The sequence below is a fragment of the Neoarius graeffei genome, chromosome 28 (genome assembly GCF_027579695.1).
Source record: "Neoarius graeffei isolate fNeoGra1 chromosome 28, fNeoGra1.pri, whole genome shotgun sequence".
NCBI lineage: Eukaryota > Metazoa > Chordata > Actinopteri > Siluriformes > Ariidae > Neoarius > Neoarius graeffei.
The window spans coordinates 50,286,058-50,306,930 of NC_083596.1; the positions used below are offsets into that span (position 1 = coordinate 50,286,058).

Here is a 20,873-nt window from a genome sequence, read left to right on the forward strand (position 1 = left end):
TGGAAATGTTTCGTTCATTTAGCACGCTAGCTTGTTAGCAAGTCACGCTAACTCATTTGTGTATATAGTACAAAGGAAACTGTGAACCTGTTCAGACTTTTTTGGGTGAGGCAACATCGTAGGGTTCTAGCTCTGAAAATTCTGAACATAAGTGATTCAGCCCTCAGTTCTTGTATGTTTAAGTATTGGAGCTCGGCGTTTTGTTTTGTGAGTTTCCAGGAAGTGATTAATTTCCTATTTCGACTCATATTTGCGCGCGCGGTTCTGTCGGCAAGTTTCCACGCCGAGACGAGGCAGAATTTCCGAACAAAGTTCTTTGTAGCCATTTCCTTTTGTGTTGGTTCTTTTGGGTTCTATGTCCACCATCACCCGATAGTCTTTACCTCCCATTCTAGTCTGTTAACGTATTCACACATTGTGCATCATTGGGTTGCTGAATGAGAGTGACCATTAGTATTGGCACCCTGAGTAATGGCTATCTGGCTCATTAGCCTTTGTTCAGAATTGATTTTTTTCTTTAAAGTATCTGAGACGGGCTAAAAGTCTAAACAAATGATTGTGTCGTGTGAAGGTTTTCAGTCCTTACAGTTCCGAGTGTAGCAATAGGAATTCAAACCAGCTGGACTTGAGTTATGAACTAGCAAGCGATCTTTTTAGAGTATCAGTTATTTTAGTTTTTATGCTTTGTACAGTGGCCAAACTTCTCTTCCCCATCCTGCCCTAGGAGGATGTACCAGGACCCTGCATTGTCCCCGAGCAAGTAGCAAGATACCAACAATCTCTCCTCCTTCCTTACAACCTTTTTTATTTTTCGTTCATGTTTCTGCCCATTAAATAAGATTTAAGTTCCATACTCCCTGCAGGAAGAAACTAAAGCGGGGAAATGAAGAAACCTCAGACCTCCCGTTTCATCCAAGGAATCATTCAAACTTGTCCAAAGTTGTTTGGATTGTGTAGCTTTACTGCAACGCATCAAATTTTCGTAAAATTCAGATATCTCGATTATGACCCAAGTCCAGTGGTTTAGCTTGAATGCAGTGTTCTGTTTTCGACGACTTGTGTTTGCTGAAACGTTACAAACCGTCCTTGTGTTTAGTGTTCGTTGGGAGATGTTCTCATTGCCGTCTGCAGTGACCAGAGCTGAGGCTGTGTGTGGGGTAAAACGGTCGAGGCCACAGTGTGAAATTTATTTTTTTTTTTTTTCCCTTTCCTCTCTCCCGTGTTTTCTTTGTCTTTCTGCAGCGTAGCGTGAGGCGAGCCACTTTTCCAGGTTGCCGGCCCGGTTTTTCATGTTCTCTCTCTCTCTCTCTCTCTCTCTCTCTCTCTCTCTCTCTCTCTCTCTCTGTTTTCCCTGTGGTGCTGTCTTCTTCTTTTTTTTTTTTTTTTTATTTCTGGAGCTTTCTCCACCACAACAAAAGACAATTTTAATGACTGCATGCTAAGTTTTTTTTTTTTTTTTTTTTTTTTTATTTTTTTATTTGTAAATAAGGTGCATGCACCCACATGGGTCACGAATAAACTGTATCTGTATGTAAGTGGCATTGTAATAAAATAATTTACCCCACACTCGTCTCGTCTCTGTGCCTTCATTTATTTTTTTTATTTGTTCAGTTGAAACCATGATGGCTATGTAAGGATGTTTTAAGTCTACAGCCATGCACCAGCTTAAAAACAAACCTGAGCTTATGAGTGCAGTGATGGTGAAACAGGCACTTATCTGAATGTGGTCAGATGACAGAGCAATACAGGTCGGAACACTTGACCTTTTATCGTGAGAGGATGAACCAGTAACTTGGTTTATCCACCAGGAGTTTCTGATAATTACCCATAACGCACTGTGAGGCTGCATCAGATTTAACTTAAAAAAAAAAAAATGATCAGTTTGGGTTTTAAAATCTAGTGCATTTTTTTTTAGAAATCTCTGTAAAAGCTTAATTTGTCTGAAATGAAAAGTTAACACTTAGCTGTAATGTCTAACTAGAGGTTGAACGTGTGTCAATCCAGTTAGCATATTTGTTAGCTAGCAAAAGAGCACAACGATGAGATGAGTTCCTGTCAGGGTGAATTTGTCCAATGTTTCCATAATGCTTGCTTTGTGTTTTTTGTAGATCATAGATCTATAAAATATTCACATTTCAAAATCAGGATTAAAAAGGTGTAGGTGTGTGAACATGGACAATACAGACCGACTCCTGGTGGGTCTGTCTCCGCAGCACGGCCATAACCAAGCCTGCTTTCTGAGACACGTTCATGCTAAACACGAGCTGAATTCCCTTTTCATCCTTTTTAGAAACTCATGTTGCTGATGAAAATGATGGCCAGGTTAGAATTTAAAGGCCAGGAGCTTTGCTTTTGTTTTTTTAAAAAATATAAATAAAATGTCATTCCTATCACATCAAGTAGACGTGGATATAACATTGTTGCAGAAACTAGCAGCAGTTAGCCTGCCTAGCTAGCTTTGGTTTATTCTTCAGTTTTGTCTATAACCCAATGTACAGGCCCAAGCGCAAACAAAAGCAAGGCTGCGACTTCACCAAACAGTGAACTGGAGACGGGGGACACAAAAGGCATCAATCTAAATGAAAAGAGAATAGAAGATAAGTTTATTTGTATTGCACTTTTAACAGATATTGTCACAAAGCAGCTTAACAGAAAATTAAAGTCATTAAACGTGAGCTAAATGTATCCCTAATTTATACAGAAAAGTATCACGCGTGCAAGTTTGCCTTGACTTGGGGGGGGGGGGGGGGGGGAGCAGTTTGTGAGCCTGGTGGGAGAACAGGTCGTGGATGGGATGGGAGGGAATAGACTGGTACCAAAATTCAAAAAAGTGCTTATTTAAGGAGTTAAAGGCATTTTTGAGACAAAGTCGGCAAACAGTCTTATTTTGTCAACTTGGGTGTGCCGAATTCAAATCTGCAATATGCCCAGCTCTATCTGACCTCTGTTGACCTCTCGAGGTCATTGAACTTTGGGCCTGTAAACGTCTCAGCTGAACCCAGTTTCTCAGCTTTCTAAGGAATGAAATGTACTAAAATGATTAATGAAGTTAGCAAACGGCCTTGTTTGTTAAATGTTTGGGTGCTGAATTCATTTTTCATTTGTAAAACGACATATGACCTCTGATAACCTCAAGGTCATTAAACTTGGCCTATAGGCCTATGCATTTAACGGCATTTTTAAACTGACTTTACTCCCCCAAAAAGAATATGAACAGACAAAAAACAAATAGAAAGGAACAAATACAACATTAAATGCCAGTCCATGTACATGTGACTTACTTTTCACAATGAGAATGCCTCGGCGATCACCTTACATAACATTGCATTACATTTAGCGGTTATTGTTTATACAAAGCTACTGAAAAAAGGACAGATTCAGCAGCATACAAAATGTGGGGGCGTACAGGGTATACAGGTTAATCAGGGTTAGTGTATATGAGAGTTTTTTTCTTTTGTTGTTTGTTTTTTGTAAAGGCTTTACCCTGTTTAAAACAAAAAACAAACAACAAAGAAAAAAACTCTCATATATACTAACCCTGATTAACCTGTATACCCTGTACGCCCCCACATTTTGTATGCTGCTGAATCTGTCCTTTTTTCAGTAGCTTTGTATAAACAATAACCGCTAAATGTAATGCAATGTTATGTAAGGTGATCGCCGAGGCATTCTCATTGTGAAAAGTAAGTCACATGTACATGGACTGGCATTTAATGTTGTATTTGTTCCTTTCTATTTGTTTTTTGTCTGTTCATATTCTTTTTGGGGGAGTAAAGTCAGTTTAAAAATGCCGTTAAATGCATAGGCCTATAGGCCAAGTTTAATGACCTTGAGGTTATCAGAGGTCATATGTCGTTTTACAAATGAAAAATGAATTCAGCACCCAAACATTTAACAAACAAGGCCATTTGCTAACTTCATTAATCATTTTAGTACATTTCATTCCTTAGAAAGCTGAGAAACTGGGTTCAGCTGAGACGTTTACAGGCCCAAAGTTCAATGACCTCTAGAGGTCAACAGAGGTCAGATAGAGCTGGGCATATTGCAGATTTGAATTCGGCACACCCAAATTGACAAAATAAGACTGTTTGCCGACTTTGTCTCAAAAATGCCTTTGGATGTCACAATTCTGGATTTTGGTACCAGTCTAGAATCTCTACTGATGCAGAGACCTTTCCTCGGGCAGCGTTTATGGGGAATGTTATGACTCGGAGCTGGGTTCCAGTGGTACGCTGGGCTTTCTGATGTGCAGTGACTGTACCACACTGAGATGGAGCAGGTGAGGATGCTCTCAGTGGTGCAACGGTAGAAGTTGGTGAGTATTTTGGAAGACAGGTGGACACTTAACAGGAAACGCAGACATTATTGGGCCTTGTTCATGAGGAAACAGGAATTTGTTGACCAGGTGAGGTCCTCATTGATATGGACTCCAAGAAATTTAAAGCTGGGGACATCTTCCACTTCCTGAAGTCCATGATCAGGACTAAGCTGGTCAACCAGGGTTTCTGGTTGGTGGAGGTGCGGTTGTGATGGTGCAGTGGATGTATATTAAGTAAAGTCTGGATGAGAGCCATGGGTGGCTGAGCGTGTAAAATTACTTCAGCCTGTGTTATCAAAGCTGTCCTGGAGATCAGAGACGGCAGACGGGCTGCTGGTTTGATGCGTTTTATCAGCCGGGAACAGGCAGAGATGGTCAGAGTGCCCATGGTGGGGGCTGAGAATAGACTTGTACGAGAGCTTATCGTTCGTATAAAGGTGTTCCAGGGTGTTTAGTCCCGTGGTGGGGCAGGATACTGTATGCGCTGGTGACCTTGAGATAAAACAATTTTAAATCAATTCAAATGAAGAATAATACATTTTATCAGTTGAATGCGTGTTCACCTGATGAAAGCCGTAAATTACGGACCATCTCTTATTTGTCTTATTTTGGTATCCATGCAAACGTCTCGTCCCGTCCGTCCTGTGTCTGAATGAACAGCGTTGATCTCACCACTGATACAGCGTTAAAAAAGGACTCCTACATCTGCGAAACTGACTCTCAGTCGGACCAAATTGCTTTTCTTCTTTTCTTGATCTTTGTAGAATTGCTAAACAGATCCTGTTGGCTGAGATCAGGGCCAACTACTCGTCCAGCTCTGGGCAGGACGACACGTCCGACGACATGAGATCCACAGCCGAGGATGAGGAGGGCATGATGGAGAGCAAGAGGAAGAAAGGAGATGAAGAGAAGGACGACGCTAAAGACAGTGAGGAACTGCTTGATTGTATCAGCAGGATGCCGTTGAAAGCTTGCATTATGTCAGTTGTCCAGAGCTCTTACTCCGTAATTCCTGTCTAGTGGATCGAGTCGTGATCCGATGTTAAATAAATATGGCTGCGTCGCAAATGGTAGAGGTGCAGTATGCATGAGATGCAAAACTCTATACCCTTGTAGGGTCGGAGGAGGTCAAGTTCAGCAATAAATTCCAAATGAAATTGAAAATTGGTGTGATTTAAACAGAAATACAGTGACTGGATGGATGGATGCAGCCATAGCAACAGTAATATAATGCTAGTCAACAAAAAAATGTCCTGGACACCTTTTTTTTTTTTTCAGGATCATCTATGATATTAAGTATTCTGCTTTAAAAAAAAAAAAAGCAAACATGATTGACCGTTGTACAAAGCTCGAATTGAAAAGACAGAATTGCATTCGGGTCACGGCACCATCAGAATGGTCACAGCTACACCTTGTTTTGTTGTGTGTGTGAAGTCAAAAATTGCAGCGAGTCTCACAGATCTGTTTTTTTTTTCCTTTCTTTTTAACCAGTTACATAATCTGTGTTCATATATAACCATCGTGTTGATGCTGTACGTGCTCCTTAATAATTATTATATTGTAGGTGAGGTGACTGATAACAGCTCCGACTTGGACGATCCTGCTAAAGCCCCGCAGTCCCGTCACCACCTGCTGCGCCTTCGCCTGACCCCGTGGGAGTCTGCGTCTGGAGATGACGCCGGCAAACCTGCAAATCAAAAAATGAAAATGCAAAAAGCAGAAATAACCAACCCAATAGTCGGTGAGAAATGTGATCTTTTTTTTTTTTAACAACTGAAAGAGTTTCCTGTCTGCTGAAATATTTCCTGGAGGGAAAAAAAACCCCCATGAATATAATGATGTATAATTGTAAAGAAATTCTGATATCGTCAGTGATATAAAAACGAAGCAAAAACTGTTTACCTCTCGCCTTTCACCTGATAGTGAGTAGTGACGAGCGAGAGTCGGCCAGTGAGGAGTCGGCGTTGAGTGAGACGCTCAGCCAATCAGAAGACGAGGATGGCAGGTAAATCCGCCAATCCGGGATTAATACATAACATAGAACCATGATTATTTCAACAGTGTGAGATGTTCAGGTTTTAGGTTTTCGCTCTACATGGACATCATGATTAAAATGTCGTGTTTATGCGCAATACAGTGATGAGTTCCAGATTACTGATTGCTTTTTACTGGATTGTTGTGCAGCATCGTGAAGCAGAAGGATTCAGTTGTTGACGGCGAACCTCACACACCTCCTGGAAAGGTAAAAAAAAACAATGCATTATTCGTTAATTAGCTGCAATTTTAATGATGGTACAAGAGGAATAAAACATTAAGTCACCATGCTGTTATCGGGTCGACACCAACTCTGCTTCATCACTCCTCCCTGTCGCTGATTATTTTCCACGGAGAATGTTTTAAATCCTTCCGCTCCGAATGTTTATCGCTCTAAAGAAATGATTTATTCGTGTATGTTAATTTTCTGACTTGAGATGTGCTTTTGTATTGTGGAACAGAACATCAGTCCTTATTTGTTTAAGAACTCATGTAGAAGAGTAACAGGCCACGCCCTTGCTCATTATGGCCACACCTACTCAGCATAATGCGTACGCGTGTGTGTGTGTGAATTGACGAATCAGGATGGTCATTCCGATGCCGATCAGAACGCAGACGAGTGCACGAGCACACCGAAGGGCCGCAGGAAGATCCGGAGGATTCTGGAGGTGCAGCAGCTGGCGAAGGAGACGCAGGAGGCGCTGAGGGAGGAGCAGGAGAGAAGGAACAGGCTGGCCGAGAGAGACCGGCAGCGAAGACAGGAGGAGAGCAGAGAACAAGGACGAGACGACTCGGAGGTGTGTTAACTGCGTGACGTGAAAAGAGCGAAGGAATTTGTTTAGTGATGTTTCTGTCGTCATGTGTTTGGTTTATAGTCGCCTCTGGAACTGATCTTCAGTTAATTAATGGATGTGTTGTGTGAGTGGACTTGCTGAAAATTGAGAACCAGCATTATTTTTTTTTTTTCAAATAAAAGACATTTTTGTGAAGTGAGGACTTTTTTGCTGGTCCTCACTTCTTCAAAGGGCTGCTTGAGGGTTAAGACTGAGTTTTAGGGTTCGGGTATGGGGGTTAGGCATTTAGTTGTGATGGGGTTCAGATTAGGAGCCCTAGGTTAGAGTAAGGGGCTTGGGAATGCATTGTCAATGAGTGTCCCCACAAAGATAGAAGGACAAGTGTGTGTGTGTGTGTGTTATTCAAGGTGATGATAGTAGCTGAGACTCCTGCCCCCAGACCTGTCCCTCTGGTGCTAGAACTTGATGATGCAACACGGGAAAGTCTGGTTCAGGTGGATACACACCTGCTGAGTAAACTCAAACCTCACCAACGAGAGGGTAAGTGAAGTGTGTGTGAGAGAAACCATATTTTTTTTTTCATCAACATCATTTCCATTCCCATTGACTTAATTTGTGAGTTTATTTCTAACACACTGCGGTGTATGTGTGTGTGTAGGTGTGCAGTTCATTTGGGACAGCTGTTGTGAGTCCATAGCGAAGGTGAAATCGTCTCCTGGTTCCGGTTGCATTCTCGCCCACTGCATGGGCCTCGGAAAGACGCTGCAGGTGTGTGTGATGAAGAGGCTCAAGAGAATTGAGCATGTGGTGTCATTTACAGGAAGCGACTTATTAGGAAGTCATGTGTGTGTTTCAGGTGATCACGTTTCTGCACACGGTGTTGACGTGTGAGCTGGTGATGCTGAAGACGGCGCTGGTGGTTTGTCCTCTAAACACAGTGCTCAACTGGAGAGCCGAGTTCGACAAATGGCAGCGTGGCATCATCAAAAAGAAAATGGAGGTCAGTGTTTTTTCAGAATGTTCGACTGAATGAACTGTATACATAAACACAACTTTTAAATGCACTTCATTCTTAATTCATAGACTAAAAGTGATGTGCATTTATGTACATCTCTGTCTCTCTGGCGTCCAGGTGATGGAGTTTGTGACGGTGAAGTCCGTGTGTTCTCGTGTGAATGCTCTGAGCAGTTGGCACAACAGAGGTGGTGTGATGATCATGAGTTATGAAATGTACCGCATTCTCACACACGGAGATCAAACCAAATACGGCAAACAGCAGGAGAACCTGCGTGCAGCACTGCAGAACCCGGGTACGGAGCTGCCAAATACTAATCCATTATTCACACTGTAGTGCATAACACACCCTGCCAAATCCTGCTCCATATACATAATGTACTGTAGTCGCACCCTGCAGAATCCTGCTCCTTATACATAATGTACTGTAGTCGCACCCTGCCGAATCCTGCTCCTTATACACAATGTACTGTACTCGCACCCTGCCGAATCCTGTTCCTTATACACAATGTACTATATTCGCGCCCTGCCGAATCCTGCTCCTTATACACAATGTACTGTACTCGCACCCTGCCGAATCCTGCTCCTCATGCACAATGTACTGGACTCGTACCCTGCCGAATCCTGCTCCTTATACACAATGTACTGTACTCGCACCCTGCCGAATCCTGTTCCTTATACACAATGTACTGTATTCGCACCCTGCCGAATCCTGTTCCTTATACACAATGTACTGTACTCGCACCCTGCCGAATCCTGCTCATGCACAATGTACTGGACTCGTACCCTGCCGAATCCTGCTCCTTATACACAATGTACTGTACTCGCACCCTGCCGAATCCTGTTCCTTATACACAATGTACTGTATTCGCACCCTGCCGAATCCTGTTCCTTATACACAATGTACTGTACTCGCACCCTGCCGAATCCTGCTCCTTATACACAATGTACTGTACTCGCACCCTGCCGAATCCTGTTCCTTATACACAATGTACTGTACTCACACCCTGCCGAATCCTGCTCCTCATGCACAATGTACTGGACTCGTACCCTGCCGAATCCTGCTCCTTATACACAATGTACTGTACTCGCACCCTGCCGAATCCTGTTCCTTATACACAATGTACTGTATTCGCGCCCTGCCGAATCCTGTTCCTTATACACAATGTACTGTACTCGCACCCTGCCGAATCCTGCTCCTCATGCACAATGTACTGGACTCGTACCCTGCCGAATCCTGCTCCTTATACACAATGTACTGTACTCGCACCCTGCCGAATCCTGTTCCTTATACACAATGTACTGTATTCGCACCCTGCCGAATCCTGTTCCTTATACACAATGTACTGTACTCGCACCCTGCCGAATCCTGCTCCTTATACACAATGTACTGTACTCGCACCCTGCCGAATCCTGTTCCTTATACACAATGTACTGTACTCACACCCTGCCGAATCCTGCTCCTCATGCACAATGTACTGGACTCGCACCCTGCCAAATCCTGCTCATTAGACACAATGTACTGTACTCACACCCTGCCGAATCCTGTTCCTTATACACAATGTACTGTACTCGCACCCTGCCGAATCCTGCTCCTCATGCACAATGTACTGGACTTGCACCCTGCCGAATCCTGCTCCTCATGCACAATGTACTGTACTAGCACCCTGCCGAATCCTGCTCCTCATGCACAATTTACTGGACTCGTACTCTGCCAAATCCTGCTCCTTAGACACAATGTACTGTACTTGCACCCTGCCGAATCCTGTTCCTTATACACAATGTACTGTATTCGCACCCTGCCGAATCCTGTTCCTTATACACAATGTACTGTATTCGCACCCTGCCGAATCCTGCTCCTTATAAACAATGTACTGTACTCGCACCCTGCCGAATCCTGCTCCTCATGCACAATGTACTGTACTCGCACCCTGCCGAATCCTGCTCCTCATACACAATGTACTGTACTCGCACCCGCCCGAATCCTGCTCCTTATACACAATGTACTGTACTCGCACCCTGCCGAATCCTGTTCCTTATACACAATGTACTGTACTCGCACCCTGCCGAATCCTGCTCCTCATACACAATGTACTGTACTCGCACCCTGCCGAATCCTGCTCCTCATGCACAATGTACTGTACTCGCACCCTGCCGAATCCTGCTCCTCATACACAATGTACTGTACTCGCACCCTGCCGAATCCTGCTCCTCATACACAATGTACTGTACTCGCACCCTGCCGAATCCTGTTCCTTATACACAATGTACTGTACTCGCACCCTGCCAAATTCTGCTCCTCATGCACAATGTACTGTACTCGCACCCTGCCGAATCCTGCTCCTCATACACAATGTACTGTACTTGCACTCTGCCGAATCCTGTTCCTTATACACAATGTACTGTATTCGCACCCTGCCGAATCCTGCTCCTTATAAACAATGTACTGTACTCGCACCCTGCCGAATCCTGCTCCTCATGCACAATGTACTGTACTCGCACCCTGCCGAATCCTGCTCCTCATACACAATGTACTGTACTCGCACCCGCCCGAATCCTGCTCCTTATACACAATGTACTGTACTCGCACCCTGCTGAATCCTGCTCTTTATACACAATGTACTGTACTCGCACCCTGCCGAATCCTGTTCCTTATACACAATGTACTGTATTCGCACCCTGCCGAATCCTGTTCCTTATACACAATGTACTGTACTCGCACCCTGCCGAATTCTGCTCCTCATGCACAATGTACTGTACTCGCACCCTGCCGAATCCTGCTCCTCATACACAATGTACTGTACTCGCACCCGCCCGAATCCTGCTCCTTATACACAATGTACTGTACTCGCACCCTGCTGAATCCTGCTCTTTATACACAATGTACTGTACTCGCACCCTGCCGAATCCTGCTCCTCATACACAATGTACTGGACTCGCACCCTGCCGAATCCTGCTCCTCATACACAATGTACTGTACTCGCACCCTGCCGAATCCTGCTCTTTATACACAATGTACTGTACTCGCACCCTGCCGAATCCTGCTCCTCATACACAATGTACTGTACTCGCACCCGCCCGAATCCTGCTCCTCATGCACAATGTACTGTATTCGCACCCTGCCGAATCCTGCTCCTCATGCACAATGTACTGTACTCGCACCCTGCCGAATCCTGCTCCTCATGCACAATGTACTGTACTCTTACCCTGCCGAATCCTGCTCCTTATACACAATGTACTGTACTCGCACCCCGCCGAATCCTGCTCTTTATACACAATGTACTGTACTCGCACCCTGCCGAATCCTGCTCCTTATAGACAATGTACTGTACTCGCACCCTGCCGAATCCTGCTCCTCATACACAATGTACTGTACTCGCACCCTGCCGAATCCTGCTCCTTATACACAATGTACTGTACTCGCACCCTGCCGAATCCTGCTCCTCATACACAATGTACTGTACTCGCACCCTGCCGAATCCTGCTCCTTATACACAATGTACTGTACTCGCACCCTGCCGAATCCTGCTCCTCATACACAATGTACTGTACTCGCACCCTGCCGAATCCTGCTCCTTATACACAATGTACTGTACTCGCACCCTGCCGAATCCTGCTCCTCATACACAATGTACTGTACTCGCACCCTGCCGAATCCTGCTCCTCATACACAATGTACTGTACTCGCACCCTGCCGAATCCTGCTCCTTATACACAATGTACTGTACTCGCACCCTGCCGAATCCTGCTCCTTATACACAATGTACTGTACTCGCACCCCGCCGAATCCTGCTCCTTATACACAATGTACTGTACTCGCACCCTGCCGAATCCTGCTCCTTATACACAATGTACTGTACTCGCACCCCGCCGAATCCTGCTCCTCATACACAATGTACTGTACTCGCACCCGCCCGAATCCTGCTCCTTATACACAATGTACTGTACTCGCACCCGCCCGAATCCTGCTCCTCATGCACAATGTACTGTACTCGCACCCTGCCGAATCCTGCTCCTCATGCACAATGTACTGTACTCACACCCTGCCGAATCCTGCTCCTCATGCACAATGTACTGTACTCTTACCCTGCCGAATCCTGCTCCTTATACACAATGTACTGTACTCGCACCCGCCCGAATCCTGCTCCTCATACACAATGTACTGTACTCGCACCCGCCCGAATCCTGCTCCTCATGCACAATGTACTGTACTCGCACCCTGCCGAATCCTGCTCCTCATGCACAATGTACTGTACTCGCACCCTGCCGAAACCTGCTCCTCATGCACAATGTACTGTACTCTTACCCTGCCGAATCCTGCTCCTTATACACAATGTACTGTACTCGCACCCCGCCGAATCCTGCTCTTTATACACAATGTACTGTACTCGCACCCTGCCGAATCCTGCTCCTCATGCACAATGTACTGTATTCGCACCCTGCTGAATCCTGCTCCTTATACACAATGTACTGTACTCGCACCCGCCCGAATCCTGCTGCTCATGCACAATGTACTGTACTCGCACCCTGCCGAATCCTGCTCCTCATGCACAATGTACTGTACTCGCACCCTGCCGAATCCTGCTCCTCATGCACAATGTACTGTACTCTTACCCTGCCGAATCCTGCTCCTTATACACAATGTACTGTACTCGCACCCCGCCGAATCCTGCTCCTTATAGACAATGTACTGTACTCGCACCCTGCCGAATCCTGCTCCTCATACACAATGTACTGTACTCGCACCCTGCCGAATCCTGCTCCTTATACACAATGTACTGTACTCGCACCCTGCCGAATCCTGTTCCTTATACACAATGTACTGTACTCGCACCCTGCCTAATCCTGTTCCTTATACACAATGTACTGTACTCGCACCCTGCCGAATCCTGCTCCTCATACACAATGTACTGTACTCGCACCCTGCCGAATCCTGTTCCTTATACACAATGTACTGTACTCGCACCCCGCCGAATCCTGCTCCTTATACACAATGTACTGTACTCGCACCCTGCTGAATCCTACTCCTCATACACAATGTACTGTACTCGCACCCTGCCGAATCCTACTCCTCATACACAATGTACTGTACTCGCACCCTGCCGAATCCTGTTCCTCATACACAATGTACTGTACTCGCACCCTGCTGAATCCTGCTCCTCATACACAATGTACTGTACTCGCACCCCGCCGAATCCTGCTCCTCATGCACAATGTACTGTAATCGCACCCTGCCGAATCCTGCTCCTCATGCACAATGTACTGTACTCTTACCTTGCCGAATCCTGCTCCTTATACACAATGTACTGTACTCGCACCCCGCCGAATCCTGCTCTTTATACACAATGTACTGTACTCGCACCCTGCCGAATCCTGCTCCTTATAGACAATGTACTGTACTCGCACCCTGCCGAATCCTGCTCCTCATACACAATGTACTGTACTCGCACCCTGCCGAATCCTGCTCCTTATACACAATGTACTGTACTCGCACCCTGCCGAATCCTGTTCCTTATACACAATGTACTGTACTCGCACCCCGCCGAATCCTGCTCCTTATACACAATGTACTGTACTCGCACCCTGCTGAATCCTGCTCCTTATACACAATGTACTGTACTCGCACCCTGCCGAATCCTGCTCCTCATACACAATGTACTGTACTCGCACCCTGCCGAATCCTGCTCCTCTTGCACAATGTACTGTACTCGCACCCTGCCGAATCCTGCTCCTCATGCACAATGTACTGTACTCGCACCCCGCCGAATCCTGCTCCTCATACACAATGTACTGTACTCGCACCCCGCCGAATCCTGCTCCTTATACACAATGTACTGTACTCGCACCCTGCTGAATCCTGCTCCTTATACACAATGTACTGTACTCGCACCCTGCCGAATCCTGCTCCTCATACACAATGTACTGTACTCGCACCCTGCCGAATCCTGCTCCTCTTGCACAATGTACTGTACTCGCACCCTGCTGAATCCTGCTCCTCATGCACAATGTACTGTACTCGCACCCCGCCGAATCCTGCTCCTCATACACAATGTACTGTACTCGCACCCTGCCGAATCCTGCTCCTCATACACAATGTACTGTACTCGCACCCTGCCGAATCCTGCTCCTCATACACAATGTACTGTACTCGCACCCCGCCGAATCCTGCTCCTCATGCACAATGTACTGTAATCGCACCCTGCCGAATCCTGCTCCTCATGCACAATGTACTGTACTCTTACCCTGCCGAATCCTGCTCCTTATACACAATGTACTGTACTCGCACCCTGCCGAATCCTGCTCCTCATACACAATGTACTGTACTCGCACCCTGCCGAATCCTGCTCCTCATACACAATGTACTGTACTCGCACCCTGCCGAATCCTGCTCCTCATACACAATGTACTGTACTCGCACCCTGCCGAATCCTGCTCCTCATACACAATGTACTGTACTCGCACCCTGCCGAATCCTGCTCCTTATACACAATGTACTGTACTCGCACCCTGCCGAATCCTGCTCCTCATACACAATGTACTGTACTCGCACCCTGCCGAATCCTGCTCCTTATACACAATGTACTGTACTCGCACCCTGCCGAATCCTGCTCCTCATACACAATGTACTGTACTCGCACCCTGCCGAATCCTGCTCCTCATACACAATGTACTGTACTCGCACCCTGCCGAATCCTGCTCCTCATACACAATGTACTGTACTCGCACCCTGCCGAATCCTGTTCCTTATACACAATGTACTGTACTCGCACCCTGCTGAATCCTGCTCCTTATACACAATGTACTGTACTCGCACCCTGCCGAATCCTGCTCCTCATACACAATGTACTGTACTCTTACCCTGCCGAATCCTGCTCCTCATACACAATGTACTGTACTCGCACCCGCCCGAATCCTGCTCCTCATACACAATGTACTGTACTCGCACCCTGCCGAATCCTGCTTCTTATACACAATGTACTGTACTCGCACCCCGCCGAATCCTGCTCCTCATACACAATGTACTGTACTCGTACCCTGCCGAATCCTGCTCCTTATACACAATGTACTGTACTCGCACCCTGCCGAATCCTGTTCCTCATACACAATGTACTGTACTCGCACACTGCCGAATCCTGCTCCTCATACACAATGTACTGTACTCGCACCCTGCCGAATCCTGCTCCTCATGCACAATGTACTGTACTCGCACCCTGCCGAATCCTGCTCCTCATGCACAATGTACTGTACTCGCACCCTGCCGAATCCTGCTCCTCATACACAATGTACTGTACTCGCACCCTGCCGAATCCTGCTCCTCATGCACAATGTACTGTACTCGCACCCCGCTGAATCCTGCTCCTCATACACAATGTACTGTACTCGCACCCGCCCGAATCCTGCTCCTCATACACAATGTACTGTACTCGCACCCTGCCGAATCCTGCTCCTTATACACAATGTACTGTACTCGCACCCTGCCGAATCCTGCTCCTCATACACAATGTACTGTACTCGCACCCCGCCGAATCCTGCTCCTTATACACAATGTACTGTACTCGCACCCTGCCGAATCCTGCTCCTCATGCACAATGTACTGTACTCGCACCCTGCCGAATCCTGCTCCTCATGCACAATGTACTGTACTCGCACCCTGCCGAATCCTGCTCCTCATACACAATGTACTGTACTCGCACCCTGCCGAATCCTGCTCCTCATGCACAATGTACTGTACTCGCACCCTGCCGAATCCTGCTCCTCATGCACAATGTACTGTACTCGCACCCTGCTGAATCCTGCTCCTCTTACACAATGTACTGTACTCGCACCCTGCCGAATCCTGCTCCTCATACACAATGTACTGTACTCGCACCCCGCCGAATCCTGCTCCTTATACACAATGTACTGTACTCGCACCCTGCCGAATCCTGCTCCTCATGCACAATGTACTGTACTCGCACCCTGCCGAATCCTGCTCCTCATGCACAATGTACTGTACTCGCACCCTGCCGAATCCTGCTCCTCATACACAATGTACTGTACTCGCACCCTGCCGAATCCTGCTCCTCATGCACAATGTACTGTACTCGCACCCTGCTGAATCCTGCTCCTCATACACAATGTACTGTACTCGCACCCGCCCGAATCCTGCTCCTCATACACAATGTACTGTACTCGCACCCTGCCGAATCCTACTCCTTATACACAATGTACTGTACTCGCACCCCGCCGAATCCTGCTCCTTATACACAATGTACTGTACTCGCACCCTGCCGAATCCTGCTCCTCATGCACAATGTACTGTACTCGCACCCTGCCAAATCCTGCTCCTTATACACAATGTACTGTACTCACACCCTGCCACATCCTGCTCCTTATACACAATGTACTGTACTCGCACCCGCCCGAATCCTGCTCCTTATACACAATGTACTGTACTCGCACCCCGCCGAATCCTGCTCCTTATACACAATGTACTGTACTCGCACCCTGCCGAATCCTGCTCCTTATACACAATGTACTGTACTCGCACCCGCCCGAATCCTGCTCCTCATACACAATGTAGTGTACTCGCACCCTGCCGAATCCTGCTCCTTATACACAATGTACTGTACTCGCACCCTGCCGAATCCTGCTCCTTATACACAATGTACTGTACTCGCACCCCGCCGAATCCTGCTCTTTATACACAATGTACTGTACTCGCACCCTGCTGAATCCTGCTCCTCATACACAATGTACTGTACTCGCTCCCTGCCGAATCCTGCTCCTCATACACAATGTACTGTACTCTTACCCTGCCGAATCCTGCTCCTTATACACAATGTACTGTACTCGCACCCTGCCGAATCCTGCTCCTTATACACAATGTACTGTACTCGCACCCCGCCGAATCCTGCTCTTTATACACAATGTACTGTACTCGCACCCTGCTGAATCCTGCTCCTCATACACAATGTACTGTACTCGCACCCCGCCGAATCCTGCTCTTTATACACAATGTACTGTACTCGCACCCTGCCGAATCCTGCTCCTTATAGACAATGTACTGTACTCGCACCCTGCCGAATCCTGCTCCTTATACACAATGTACTGTACTCGCACCCTGCCGAATCCTGCTCTTTATACACAATGTACTGTACTCGCACCCTGCTGAATCCTGCTCCTCATACACAATGTACTGTACTCGCACCCTGCCGAATCCTGCTCCTCATACACAATGTACTGTACTCGCACCCTGCCGAATCCTGCTCCTTATACACAATGTACTGTACTCGCACCCTGCCGAATCCTGCTCCTCATACACAATGTACTGTACTCGCACCCTGCCGAATCCTGCTCCTCATACACAATGTACTGTACTCGCACCCTGCCGAATCCTGTTCCTTATACACAATGTACTGTACTCGCACCCTGCTGAATCCTGCTCCTTATACACAATGTACTGTACTCGCACCCTGCCGAATCCTGCTCCTTATACACAATGTACTGTACTCGCACCCTGCCGAATCCTGCTCCTCATACACAATGTACTGTACTCGCACCCTGCCAAATCCTGCTCCTCATACACAATGTACTGTACTCGCACCCTGCCGAATCCTGCTCCTCATGCACAATGTACTGTACTCGCACCCTGCCGAATCCTGCTCCTCATACACAATGTACTGTACTCGCACCCTGCCGAATCCTGCTCCTCATGCACAATGTACTGTACTCGCACCCTGCCGAATCCTGTTCCTTATACACAATGTACTGTACTCGCACCCTGCCGAATCCTGTTCCTTATACACAATGTACTGTACTCGCACCCTGCCGAATCCTGCTCCTCATACACAATGTACTGTATTCGCTCCCTGCCGAATCCTGCTCCTCATACACAATGTACTGTACTCGCACCCTGCCGAATCCTGCTCCTTATACACAATGTACTGTACTCGCACCCTGCCGAATCCTGCTCCTCATACACAATGTACTGTACTCGCACCCTGCCGAATCCTGCTCCTCATACACAATGTACTGTACTCGCACCCTGCCGAATCCTGTTCCTTATACACAATGTACTGTACTCGCACCCTGCTGAATCCTGCTCCTTATACACAATGTACTGTACTCGCACCCTGCCGAATCCTGCTCCTCATGCACAATGTACTGTACTCGCACCCTGCTGAATCCTGCTCCTCATACACAATGTACTGTACTCGCACCCTGCTGAATCCTGCTCCTTATACACAATGTACTGTACTCGCACCCCGCCGAATCCTGCTCCTTATACACAATGTACTGTACTCGCACCCTGCCGAATCCTGCTCCTCATGCACAATGTACTGTACTCGCACCCTGCCGAATCCTGCTCCTCATGCACAATGTACTGTACTCGCACCCTGCCGAATCCTGCTCCTCATACACAATGTACTGTACTCGCACCCTGCCGAATCCTGTTCCTTATACACAATGTACTGTACTCGCACCCTGCCGAATCCTGCTCCTCATACACAATGTACTGTACTCGCACCCTGCCGAATCCTGCTCCTCATACACAATGTACTGTACTCGCACCCGCCCGAATCCTGCTCCTCATACACAATGTACTGTACTCGCACCCTGCTGAATCCTGCTCCTCATACACAATGTACTGTACTCGCACCCTGCCGAATCCTGCTCCTCATACACAATGTACTGTACTCGCACCCCGCCGAATCCTGCTCCTTATACACAATGTACTGTACTCGCACCCTGCCGAATCCTGCTCCTCATACACAATGTACTGTACTCGCACCCTGCCGAATCCTGCTCCTCATGCACAATGTACTGTACTCGCACCCTGCCGAATCCTGCTCCTCATACACAATGTACTGTACTTGCACCCTGCCGAATCCTGCTCCTCATGCACAATGTACTGTACTCGCACCCTGCCGAATCCTGCTCCTCATACACAATGTACTGTACTCGCACCCGCCCGAATCCTGCTCCTCATACACAATGTACTGTACTCGCACCCTGCCGAATCCTACTCCTTATACACAATGTACTGTACTCGCACCCCGCCGAATCCTGCTCCTTATACACAATGTACTGTACTCGCACCCTGCCGAATCCTGCTCCTCATGCACAATGTACTGTACTCGCACCCTGCCGAATCCTGCTCCTTATACACAATGTACTGTACTCACACCCTGCCAAATCCTGCTCCTTATACACAATGTACTGTACTCGCACCCCGCTGAATCCTGCTCCTTATACACAATGTACTGTACTCGCACCCTGCCGAATCCTGCTCCTTATACACAATGTACTGTACTCGCACCCCGCCGAATCCTGCTCCTTATACACAATGTACTGTACTCGCACCCGCCCGAATCCTGCTCCTCATACACAATGTACTGTACTCGCACCCTGCCGAATCCTGCTCTTTATACACAATGTACTGTACTCGCACCCTGCCGAATCCTGCTCCTTATACACAATGTACTGTACTCGCACCCCGCCGAATCCTGCTCTTTATACACAATGTGCTGTACTCGCACCCTGCTGAATCCTGCTCCTCATACACAATGTACTGTACTCGCTCCCTGCCGAATCCTGCTCCTCATACACAATGTACTGTACTCGCACCCTGCCGAATCCTGCTCCTTATACACAATGTACTGTACTCGCACCCCGCCGAATCCTGCTCTTTATACACAATGTACTGTACTCGCACCCCGCCGAATCCTGCTCTTTATACACAATGTACTGTACTCGCACCCTGCTGAATCCTGCTCCTCATACACAATGTACTGTACTCGCACCCTGCCGAATCCTGCTCCTTATACACAATGTACTGTACTCGCACCCCGCCGAATCCTGCTCTTTATACACAATGTACTGTACTCGCACCCCGCCGAATCCTGCTCTTTATACACAATGTACTGTACTCGCACCCTGCCGAATCCTGCTCCTCATACACAATGTACTGTACTCGCACCCCGCCGAATCCTGCTCTTTATACACAATGTACTGTACTCGCACCCTGCCGAATCCTGCTCCTCATAGACAATGTACTGTACTCGCACCCTGCCGAATCCTGCTCCTCATACACAATGTACTGTACTCGCACCCTGCCGAATCCTGCTCCTTATACACAATGTACTGTACTCGCACCCTGCTGAATCCTGTTCCTTATACACAATGTACTGTACTCGCACCCTGCCGAATCCTGTTCCTTATACACAATGTACTGTAATCGCACCCTGCCGAATCCTGCTCCTCATACACAATGTACTGTACTCGCTCCCTGCCGAATCCTGCTCCTCATACACAATGTACTGTACTCGCACCCTGCCGAATCCTGCTCCTTATACACAATGTACTGTACTCGCACCCTGCCGAATCCTGCTCCTCATACACAATGTACTGTACTCGCACCCTGCCGAATCCTGCTCCTCATACACAATGTACTGTACTCGCACCCTGCCGAATCCTGTTCCTTATACACAATGTACTGTACTCGCACCCTGCCGAATCCTGCTCCTCATACACAATGTACTGTACTCGCACCCTGCCAAATCCTGCTCCTCATAAACAATGTACTGTACTCGCACCCTGCCGAATCCTGCTCCTTATACACAATGTACTGTACTCGCACCCTGCCGAATCCTACTCCTCATGCACAATGTACTGTACTCGCACCCCGCCGAATCCTGCTCCTTATACACAATGTACTGTACTCGCACCCT

General features: G+C 47.3%; 1 protein-coding gene across 3 annotated transcripts in view; it reads left to right on the plus strand.

Annotated features, from left to right (window-relative positions):
• LOC132875597 (transcriptional regulator ATRX-like) overlaps positions 1–20,873 on the plus strand; it is a 53,569-nt gene that overhangs the window by 15,780 nt on the left and 16,916 nt on the right. For all 3 annotated transcript variants that reach the window (XM_060912490.1, XM_060912491.1, XM_060912492.1), the window contains 9 exons: positions 5,083–5,246; positions 5,883–6,059; positions 6,242–6,323; positions 6,503–6,560; positions 6,937–7,149; positions 7,554–7,686; positions 7,805–7,914; positions 8,003–8,146; positions 8,279–8,456. In XM_060912490.1, the coding sequence (XP_060768473.1) occupies positions 5,083–5,246; positions 5,883–6,059; positions 6,242–6,323; positions 6,503–6,560; positions 6,937–7,149; positions 7,554–7,686; positions 7,805–7,914; positions 8,003–8,146; positions 8,279–8,456 (1,259 nt within the window). The remainder of the gene's footprint in view (positions 1–5,082; positions 5,247–5,882; positions 6,060–6,241; positions 6,324–6,502; positions 6,561–6,936; positions 7,150–7,553; positions 7,687–7,804; positions 7,915–8,002; positions 8,147–8,278; positions 8,457–20,873) is intronic.